At 44.6% G+C, this 10,896-nt stretch overlaps 1 protein-coding gene across 1 annotated transcript; it reads right to left on the minus strand.

Moving 5' to 3' along the window:
- Positions 1–537: 537 nt before the first annotated feature.
- Positions 538–9,726, minus strand: TLDC2 (TBC/LysM-associated domain containing 2). The gene is made up of 6 exons (XM_063144887.1): positions 9,694–9,726; positions 6,042–6,206; positions 4,578–4,730; positions 3,647–3,742; positions 2,941–3,014; positions 538–854 (listed from the first exon to the last, which is right to left on the minus strand). The coding sequence occupies exons 1-6, from the start codon at positions 9,724–9,726 to the stop codon at positions 719–721; spliced, it is 657 nt and encodes a 218-aa protein (XP_063000957.1). The 3' UTR covers positions 538–718.
- Between the last annotated feature and the right edge of the window lie 1,170 nt (positions 9,727–10,896).

Below are 10,896 nucleotides of genomic sequence, written 5' to 3' on the forward strand. Positions count from 1 at the left end.
GGCAAGACAAATCCTGTGTTTCGATGTCCAGCCCACCCAGGGAAGTACATACTTTTTAAAAGGTTTGTTTAGTGATGTGAGCAAATAGTAACAGCTCAGAAGAATGGTTGTGCATCTCTATAAATGTATGGTTAGCTTATTCCAAGTGATTCATTGCTCACCTTCAACACATTTGCTGAGCACCAAAGGGACATTCCTTCTCACAAGTAGATGATGGGATGCACTCCTGTGAAAGCCCCTTCAGGGTTTTCACATTCTAATAATCGAATCATGCCTGTACAAAGTAATTCCTTTATGTTCTACCCCTAGCAAGAGGTGTGAGAATCTGTAGGAGGAGAACAAGAGGCCTACTACAACTTTTGACAGTAGATTGATCTGCAGCTCAGGTGGGCAGGTACATATTAAGACAGTGAGGTATCCCTTGGGGGGGATCTCTCCCTGATAAGTGTGGCCAATACTTGTATAGCATACTAGTTCCTAGCATGACCATTAGCAGGTTAAGAAGCAAAATCTTTGCTAACAGTGACGTTAGGAACGGTTCTTCTAGCATAATTTTCATCCCTGCCAATTTATGGAGACACAAGGAATCCACAGCAGGTTTATGCTCATTTGGAGGGGATTTGAGAAGCTGCTGCAGGAGGACTCCTAGCCAAACCCTGTTCCCATTGCATGTGCAACGCCCACACCAGAATAAATATGTTTTTCTTCTTCTTTTGAGTTAAGAGAGTGCCCAAACTTCCAGCTCTTGGATAAGGAATTCCTCTTTGGGGGATAATGCCTCATTGTTGAACGTCTCGCAAGGGTGGCTTCCTCCATGGTTCAGGTCTCCATCTAACCACAATCCAAATTTGCCACTGCATGGAAGGGAAGAGCAACATATGAGGTGAATATCCAACAACATGATATCTTCTATCTAATCTATAATAATACAGTGGGGTTCAGTTCATTTTGGGCACAATCCTATGCATGTTTAGAAAGGAAAAAAGTCCTGCAACTCCAAGCATTGGCTGGCTGGGGAATGCTGGGAGTTGTAGGACTTCTTTATTCTGTCTAAATGTGCATAGGATTGCACCCTTATTTGCATCAGCTAGAGTAGTTTTCGCTGTAGGTGTTTCACTACTTTGCACCTCTGCTGCTTAGGTTGATCTAAGAGAGGCTGGGAGGTGGGCAGGCGGTTGCTGCTACCATGTGCTGGGGGTCAAATTAGATGGCTTTTTAAAATTTTCCTTCCTATCCTTATTCTTTCCTGTTTTGAAAAGGTTTACAACAAGTGAGACTGTCTGGGGCATCGCCCACCTATACATTTTTATGTGTTTGTTTATTGAAAGCTTTTTTTATTTTTTGATATTTTATTAACAATAGAAGAACCACCCTCCCTCCTTCCCAGTTATACAGATGATGGTACATGACAAATAGTGGAGAGGAGGACGATTATGTACGTCGCCTTGAATTCCTTGCAGGGAAAAAGGTGGGATATAAATGCAATAATAAATAAATAACAACATGCCTCCATTTCTTTCCCCTTCAGGTCACTGACTGTGTCAAGATCTGTAAACCATTTATAATTATTATTTTCACAGCTGCAATTTTGCCTATTATGGTATTATATTTTGAGAGGGAGAGAGAAAAGCATGGTGGGAAAGGAAAAGGGGAATTTAAAAAGCCAACGTAGATGATAAAAAGAGCATGGTGTTGATAGTGCAGTAGGGTGGGCAGTGTGAGGCGACAATCACTTTTTGCTACTGTTAAAGAGGCACAGTCATTTTGTACTCCTGGAACTATTTCTATTTAAACACTATGAAACTGTGCACTATTAGCAGCCTGGCTGGTTTCAGCTGCAGCTGTCAGCAGTCTTCTTCCAACATCCGTGTATATAACCGTTCATAGTAGTTGAAAAGTGCCACTGTGGAAAATGAGAAATCCTGACTCAGGGCAAGTGCATTCACCAAAACTAGCTTATTTCAATATCCACTCAAAAGACACACAAGACATCAACTGCCTTTCTATAGCTGAAATGTCAAACATGTTGATCAATGGATGGAAAGAAGTAGGAATCTTGGCATAATGGAACCTATTCAAAAGTGATGATTTCAAAGGAGATCAAGATAGGGGAAACCACTTCAACTGCTTTTATCATGGGCCACATTCTCAAAGCAATCTCCTCCTGTTCCAGATCAACTATAAGTTTCTGCTTTTACCTGTTGGTTAGCAGCAACTACAAGGATGTCACTTGCAATCCTTGGGGTTATATCCAAAGTCAGTCTAATTTAAGTGTCATTCATTTCAGTGGATCTACTCTAATTAGGACTACCAATGGATAAAACCAGGGTGACCATATGAAAAGGAGGACAGGGCTCCTGTATCTTTAACAGTTGTTGAGAAAAGGGAATTTCAGCAGGTGTCCTTTGTATGCATGCAGCATCTTGTGAAATTCCCTCTTCATCACAACAGTTAAAGCTGTAGGAGCCCTGCTGTCTTGACCAGATACAAAAGAGGGCAGGGCTCTTGCAGCTTTAATTGTTGTGATGATCAGGGAATTTCACCAGGTGCTGAATGCATACAAATAACACCTGCTGAAATTCCTTTTTCTAAACAACTGTTAAAGATACAGGAGCCCTGTCCTCCTTTCCACATGGTCACCCTAATGAGAGTTACACATCAGAAGTGAACACAGATATGGAGACAAAGGAACATGTGCTGCCGTTGCTGTTGTGGGGATTTTATTCACAGGACTGGTGAGAAAAATTGGCTTAGCTTGCTTGGTTGATGAAATGCTCCTCCACCACCTCATGCAGATTGGACTTTGGCTCCAAATAGGGCTAATAAGACCTTCCACAAACATTAGTGTCAGCTGCGATTGCATGGCGTCACTGCCACTCCACTTCACCCCACCCCACAGGCACGTTCATTTCCCCACAACCATCTTTCACAGTTACACACCTGCCTCCACCGATTGCTAGAGAGTCTGCATCTCCTTTCATGAAGAAGGTATTTTTACCTGTCCATTTAAATACCTGGAGAGGGAGGGAGCGAAGAAGGAAAAAGCATATTGTTGAGCTAAGCCTCTTGGGAATAAGAAATGCCACTAAAGAAAACAATAATTATGTTGTTTTTCAGTGCTTGCTTGAAGCCCTTTATATCCTGGTTCAATTGGCAGCTTATTCTGCACTGTATCAGCACCACTTACACACACAAACTCTTGTAAACCTGTAAAATATGGAGTGAAATCTGGCAAAGGAGTAAGACAAGAACCCAAAGTAAAAGACGTGCAAGGCATAGACAAGGTCTTTTTTTTCTATGGTGCTATTTTTCTAGGAAATTGAGAAATAAAGCCATTCTTCCTTATAGTATAAAATACTGCGTAGAACCTCCATTTTAATTCTGCTTCCAAATAATTACAGGAAAGAAATGCCTCAGTAGCACTAAAGGGTGCTAGCATGGATGCAACCCGTAGTTTGTAAGTGTTTACTAAAACAATTCTTGTCGTGTTTTGGAACTTCATCATAAGTTTTCGGACCTTTACATATGGGCCAATTTGCAGCTGTGGCAACATGTTGGTGGGCAAAATTGAGATCACAGTTTTAACTCCAGAAGTTGTGAACACACAGGAACCTCCATACTTGGGGAATGATGTGGCTTGAATCACCTTAAGTTGTGGAGTGAAGGAGAAGAGAAATGTTTCTCCATTGCCATAGAAGCAGCTGCTGACATGGATGGCTGTAGAAGAAAAGGCCCCAAATATCTGAAAAGGATATAAAAGAGAGAGTTCTTTCAAATGGCAGGAAGGTGTGAGTAAGTCAATGGCTGTTCTGTTTAGCACAGGCTTGGGCAGACTTTGGGACTGTGGGATCTATTGTTCTTATTAGGCTCCCAAGGTCCACCAACCTAGGCCAATGGCAAAATAGTGGATGCCAGGTAGGCAAATCCAAGGCAAATGGATACCTCAGGCAGAGCCAGTCACCTGCTGCACTCCATGAGCCATATACTGGGATGACATATGCAACAGGGATGGGGGATCTCTGGCACTACACATTCTTCAGATGGCTATGCCCCTTCTCCTTCCAGCCCTGTGAAGGAAACCCTGGTCTTATCTCCAATCACTGGTCAAAGATAAGAGCTGGTACTGAAAAAACACAGCTTTTCTTCAGCACAGTGCTGGTAAATTCTGCTCTTAACTCCAGTCAGTGATTGGAGGTAAGAGGGAATTCAAAGGCATCCTTATATATCATACAAGAACAAATCTATATGTGAGTTATTAAAGATTAAGGGGCTATATTGTGTGAGCAGAAGGCAGCTTGGGTAGTGGTTCTTTCCCTCCTCCTACCCCCCTGCAGCCCCCTGTAAAAAGGTGGGTTGGGGAAATGTAGCAAACTTTGTCTTACAGGACTGCAGTGGGAGGAGGGAATTGCCAAAATTCGGAACCTTGTGCAAATGATATGAGATTTCACCATCCACTTTTTTAGCTGCAGTGTGATCTGTGTTCATATGGGTTAATTACCATTCTCCCTTCCTATGACCCTCACCCTTATGTAGATAGCAGTTGTGATTTCCTATCCTTTCGGGCTATCCCTGATTACCTTGCCATCGGTGTCTTTGATAACCAGCAACACAGGAGAGGCCAAGTCGATCATGCTCCGATACATAGTCTTCAGGCTAAATCCATCCCTTGCTGTACAGTAGATGAGGTTCCACGGGTGACCAGTCACTCGCAGAGGAAGGTGTGGTGCCAGCTAAAGAGGTGCCATATGTACAAGATCAGTCCTCATCAACTCGACCTGGTGACATTGTAGTGGAGCCAGGGCTGGTAGGGTGGAAGTGCTGAGACCTTTGATTAGCAAGGGCAATGATGTAATCTGGCCACCACCCACCATCATGCTTCCCGTCTCCTTTTGGATTTAGCTGCAATCCTTAAAATATATTGTTGTGAGCACTGACATGCAAAGTATTCTGAGGTGGCCTTGTCTTGAATGGGCAATTAAGACCCATTACCTTTACAAAAGACCTGTTCCTAGCAGATGAAAACTGCTAGAACTGTATTGTTGAAATGGGGATCAACAAAAGTACTTGCCTTTGGGGGCTCTCCTTGGGGTATGGTTGTAGTTGCTACGGGGACTGAAATACTAAGTGCCTGTACTTCACTATTCACCACTACACTGCTGCTTAACTATTTCTTAGATCTATTCGTTGACCAGGTTCATGATCACAGGGGGGAAAGAAGCCACTGTAGTTTCTTTCCCCTGCCCCTTGGACGCTGGTCACGTGATTGCCATTTCCTTAATTACCTGCAACGCGATGCAGGTTAGCGAGTCATCTGAACACAGCAAGATGGCTTCTAAAACACCCCACAAACCATGGCTTGTTGTAACAGTTGTGAGGTGGTTTCAAAGCCACCCCCATCACACACCCTGCTAGGTTCAGTTGACACACTACCCTGTGCTGACTCGCAGGTAATTAGGGAATCCCCAATTGCCTGCAATGCAGCACCATTGTAGAAACCTGGCATTTGTAGAAATATATCACAGCTTATTCTGCTACCTCAGGTGTAGGCAACCTCATGCCCTCCAAATGTTTTGGACTACAGTTCCTAGAAACCCCAGCCAACATACATGATAGTCAGGAATTGTGGAAGTTATAGTCCAAAGCATTCTGGAGGGCACCAGGTTGCCTAGTAGCTCATCAGTATCTTTTTCTCCTTGGTAGTTCAGGTCACTGCCCAGAGAGCTTCGGCTATTGGGCGGTATAAAAATGTAAATAATAAATAAATAAATATCTAACGTCAGTCATTGGTCCCCTTTACACTCTTGCCAGTTTCTAGATGCAGCCTGTCCAGAAGTGAATAGGAAGTCAGGAAGGCCACTTCCATCCCGCTAAAAGCTGGGTGCATTGGCTATGTGTGGAAGTCAGGGAGGAGGGCAAAAGGCTCACTCAGAGGAGTCCCTGTGACAATGCTGAGCCTCCATAGGAAGGAAGCCATGCCCAGCTTGTCACTCTTCTTCAAGGAGCAATGGAGAACCCTCAAGTACATTGGGAAGGGTATTCACCTTCTGGATTTCTTCTAAGTGCATGATGTTGCTTTGTCCATTCAGCACAGGCTCATGAAATTCTTCTGCGAACAAGTCCGGGATATCTGTGCTTGTCCTGACTGGCTCCTCCTGTTCAGCCTCTTCCTCAGGCTCTAGAGACAGGGATTCCTCTAGCAAGCTGGGCTGATAAAAACACATGCCTCTTTAGATGGGAAAAGAACCATGCGCCAACTGAATTTGTCTGAGTCAGCCCACACAATACCTCCCTTGATGCAGAGTGTTCTACCTTGTCCTTAGGAGAATACCCTTTAGAGAGAACCATAAAGGCAAAAAGAGAAGGCAAAGGCATTGTAGTGAATCTATTTTGTGAGTTGTAGCCCAAAACAGCTGGAGGGCACCAGGCTGGGGAAGGTGCATCTGCAACATGTTGCCCTCCAGATGTTTTTGACACATCTGTCCAATGGCCATGCTGACTGGGAGATGACGAGAGCTGCTGGCCAAAACATCTGGAGGGCCCAGGCTTTGTGAAAGATGGAATCGATTCACCTTCCCCAACCTGGTGCCCTCCAGATGTTTTGGACTAGAACTCCCAGAATTCCTGACTATTGGCCATGCTGGCTGGAGCTGTTGGAAACTGGAGGGCACCAGGTTGGGGAAGACTGGTGCAGAATAATAAAGTAAGGTGATCCTACCGAAGTGAAAATTGCTGCACGTAATTGAGAAGCTGTACTCATGTTGAGAAGCTGTACTCAGTTGCTCAGGACAATTAATTTCAACCTAACCGTGAGGTGGGCTGTGGCCTTTATTTTGTAGGCAAAAACCTTTCCTCAGACGCGTGGTATATTAACCGTAGATGGACTTCATTAATGAGGTGACTGTCTTTGACATATCACAGACCTAAGGCAGGAATGGAACTCTTCCTGGAACAAGGCTGCATTGAGAGGTGGTGAGTGGTCCATCTCGCCCTGTGTCTGTGTTGTGTTAAAACTTTCAGATCACCAGTCGCCCTGCTAGAGAAATCACTCAAGAACAGCTTTGCAACACATAGTACCTGCATGTGTTCTCTGGCTAGCAGTGACAGCTGTGGCTCTGATGTCAGTGGGGCGATGAATCCGCTACAGGTTTCAGTCAGAACCAGTCAGAACTCTAAAGGAGCTATCTAAGGTATGGACACACCTTGGATAGCTCCTGGTGCAGATTCATGGCCCCACTGACCTTGGAGCCACCAGCCTCCACTGTTGGCTAGTCTTCTAAAAATATACAGGAGACCTCAAGCTCCCGGCATGTGCAACGGGATGTAGTTCATCTGCCCACAAGCAGGAGGCGTGTGCTTTGTAAATAGAGCTGTGGTGAGGGCTGATGGGAGTTGCAGTCCAGCAACATTTGGAAGGCCACACATTCCCCGTCTCCGCTTTAGAGACAGCAGAAGGAAGACTATGGTGTGATATGCTTGTAAGGTACCCTGCATGGACCAAGAAAGAAAGAAAGAAAAAATACAGCAGTCTCCGTATGGAAGTGCAGCTGCCTTGAGGAAAAGCCACAATGCCCAGTCCCAGCACTAGTCTTTGCCCTCTATTTCATCTTACTGACATTATTTTCCCTTCTGCTTCCTCAATTCCACAGCCTTTCCCTTATCTGCTGCACCAACATGGCCCTGGCAATGTACCAACCAACTCAGGAGGAATTCAGCTTTCTATTTTCCTTCCTACTGGGGTTGCCACCTGACCCATCTGACTAAAAAACCAAATTATAATGGTATATAATAAGGGTGAAATCATATGGATGTTTAGATAGAAAAAAGTCCTACAATTCCCAGCATTCCTCAGCCAGCCATGTCCCCCACCCCCCATCTAAACATGCATATGACTTTCCCCATCTAAACATGCTTGCGACTTTCCCCCCATCCAAACCTGTATAGGATTTCACTCTTAGTGACGTTAAGTGTATGGATGTTTTTAAGAACCTGGGTTGCTGAACTTATGAACAGCAGTGACAGATCCAAGGCAAAACACACAGCCAAGCGGATTCAAATCTTCTGCCAAATGGTTGCTTCTTTTCATCAAATTAGCTTCCCAGTCAATTATTTCTCTTTTGCACAGACAGTATGAAATGCTGCTGCCTGGGACTCTCATTGTCGCCCTGTTTAGGTGTGTCTTAGGGTGGGCATCTTCTAGACCTGGGTTGAAAAATCCTCTATGGTGACTGAGCATTTCTGGGGCTGCAGCAGCATAGAGAAAATAACATCTGACCTGGTGTGAGTGTGTTGGCAGCTGCTACTTCCTGCCCACATCGTATGAGTTGAGAGGCACTTCAGACCTATGAGAATAGCTACTTGAAAGTGGCAGCTATCACTGTGGTTGCATTGGGTTGATGCCATTTCCTCCACCCTGTTTTGCAATGTCTGAAAGGAGACTGGAACTTTGCAAACAAACAAGCAAACAAACAAACAAAAACACAACCCCACAAATGCCCAATTTGTGTCCTCAGAATAAATCAGGCCAATCTCTAAATGACCTTTGAGGGATTGTCTTTAGCAGGCAACATTGGCAAGACTAGGCCAGTACCTTTGTGTGCTCTATATAGGGAAGAGTTGCATTTTAGCATTCTCTTCTTTGCTGATTTTTCATGTCTCAAACTATGAAGTACATTTTGGAGGCTAACATTAACACAAAACAGAAAATGGACTTGTCTTACATGGGTTGGAATAGCCCTTGGTTTGATACAGCAAAGCCCACTGGCAGCCCTGAGGTGTGTGTGTGTCCTGCCATGTAGTACCTCTGCAGCCCCCTGAAGGAGGGACCTTCCATTCCATTCCCCTGATGGGAGCTAGCGGGGGGGGGGGGGAGGAGGCAGCAAAGCCTCCATTTCAAATAGTAGATTCTGCACTTGCCCAGAATACACACGGCCATTCCTATGAGTAGATCAGGTGGCAGTGAATGAGGATGGAGGTGGTATCAGCAAAAGCTGGAGTCCCTCTAATAATGTTGGATATTTTGCCAAATGATAATTTGCCATGATACAAAACTTCACAATGGAGCCAGCGGTGAAGTTAAAACTGGGATTCTAAGGCCTGGCTCATGCTACTCTTTCATCACATCATGGTTGTATCAAGGGTTCCAGCCATGTCTTCGTACTCTTATGTGCGGCAGGGGCGCATCAGTGTGCATAGACTGAAATGTGATGAGTCAGCTTGGCTTGCCTTAACATACAGCACCTTATCATGCGACAAGCCACAAATCATGCCATAACGGTAAGTTCACTGACCAGGCAAGAGTTGATTCATTGCATTTGTAATTGCCTTTGGGAACGAGGCCAAATTCTACCCTTGGATCTCAGCTTCCACTTTAGATTTGCTCTGTGCCAATCCTTGTTGCTGTTTTAACCCAGACCATTGTGTTGAGTTTCAAACTGTTTAATCACATTTCTGTCTTGCCTGGATTTGCCTTTCCCTTTTTCCATTAGGGTTTATACTATTCCAGCCTGTTAAGTTCTTTGCACAACGACAATACATTGCAACTCCCTCCCACCCTCCATGCACAAAGCCTGATGGTTTGAGAATGACACACACGATGGGAGGGGGGAACTAGTACAGTGGGACTAGCCGTACGTTTCACTCCTTACCCTTCTGTTCCCCATCCCAGCCCCAAGAAACATTCCCCGTGGTACACACCAGAAGAATGTAGCCGCAGCGTGGCGTTTTCATCCTTCCTGCGGTCATCCAAAGCAGGGTCTCAGGAGCAGTGCTTTTTTCCTGGTAGCGAGGCAGGAGGAGAGTGGAGAGCAGGTGTCTGCCAATTGCCTGTGGAGAACACGCCCCTATCAGCACGGTGTACTTTATTCTTTCCCTGTAAGCAGGCTCTCTTATTGCTATACAGCTGTTATCACCTAAGATATCACTACGAAACAAACTCTGCTTCTGTTGTCAACCTGCATGCGGTTGCTTTACAGATACAAGTCTCAGAACAGGGTGGGTGGGAGAGAAATTGGCCAGAAACCAGCTCTAGAGAAAATACCAGTCTGAGGGGCCACAAAAGCTCTACTGGTCAGATCTGGTTTCCAGTAAGGAGGTATGTGTGTATGTGTAAATGAGCAGGGAGTCTTGCAAGACGGTGCTTGGAAATGCATGGAATTCAAGAGTAGGTTAATGTTATGTGGACCACCACCCTGTGGCAATGTTAAACAAAGCTGCTGCAATCCTGAGCACACTCAACTCAGTGGGGTTTTCCTTTGGAATAAACATGTTTTGAATCAGGCTTCAAGCCAAATACATTTCTCATATTTGTATCTCACCCTTCCTCTAAGGCAGGAGAGGGGAAACGTGTGGCCCAAAGAAGACAAGGGGAGGGGAACCCTCAACAGAAAGGTCAAGCCGGAACAAAAGGACCACAAAAAGTAAGTTACAAGGCTAATATGGTCAATTATAAGGCTGAATTCACAAGAATTGTTCTAAAGTATACATACACATCATGCTGTCTGAAATTTACAATAATAAATACAAACCTATACAATGAATAAAGTCAATGTCTTTTCAATCCAGATTATCTTAAGTGAATATTAACAATAGCCAATGGTCAGGGATGATGGGAGTTATGGTCCAATAACATCTGGAGGGCCACATGTTACCCATCCCTACTCAAGGAGTTTGCTCCCATTTTTAATTCTCATATCAACCCTGGAAGATAGGCTGAGATGAGCGTTTGGGGCATGCTGGGAGTTGTAGGCCTTTTTTCAGTCTAAACATGCATAGGATTGCCCTCTGATCCTATTACAGTAAGTGGTCTACCAGTGAAATCTAAATGAGAGGAAAAAGAATTTGATGAACAGTTGTTCCAAATATACAAACACTATGCAACTATGGCAGGATCTACACTAC

Source organism: Elgaria multicarinata, chromosome 1 (assembly GCF_023053635.1).
Source record: "Elgaria multicarinata webbii isolate HBS135686 ecotype San Diego chromosome 1, rElgMul1.1.pri, whole genome shotgun sequence".
NCBI classification, from domain to species: Eukaryota; Metazoa; Chordata; class Lepidosauria; order Squamata; family Anguidae; genus Elgaria; species Elgaria multicarinata.

Coding starts and splice junctions, on each gene's coding strand:
- TLDC2 (XM_063144887.1), bottom strand. CDS start 9,726: ATGAAAACGCCACGCTGCGGCTACATTCTTCTG. Junction 6,207..9,693: donor GCTGCGGCTACATTCTTCTG/GTGTGTACCACG, acceptor TGTTTTTATCAG/CCCAGCTTGCTAGAGGAATC. Junction 855..2,940: donor CTAGCAATCGGTGGAGGCAG/GTGTGTAACTGT, acceptor CCTTCCATGCAG/TGGCAAATTTGGATTGTGGT.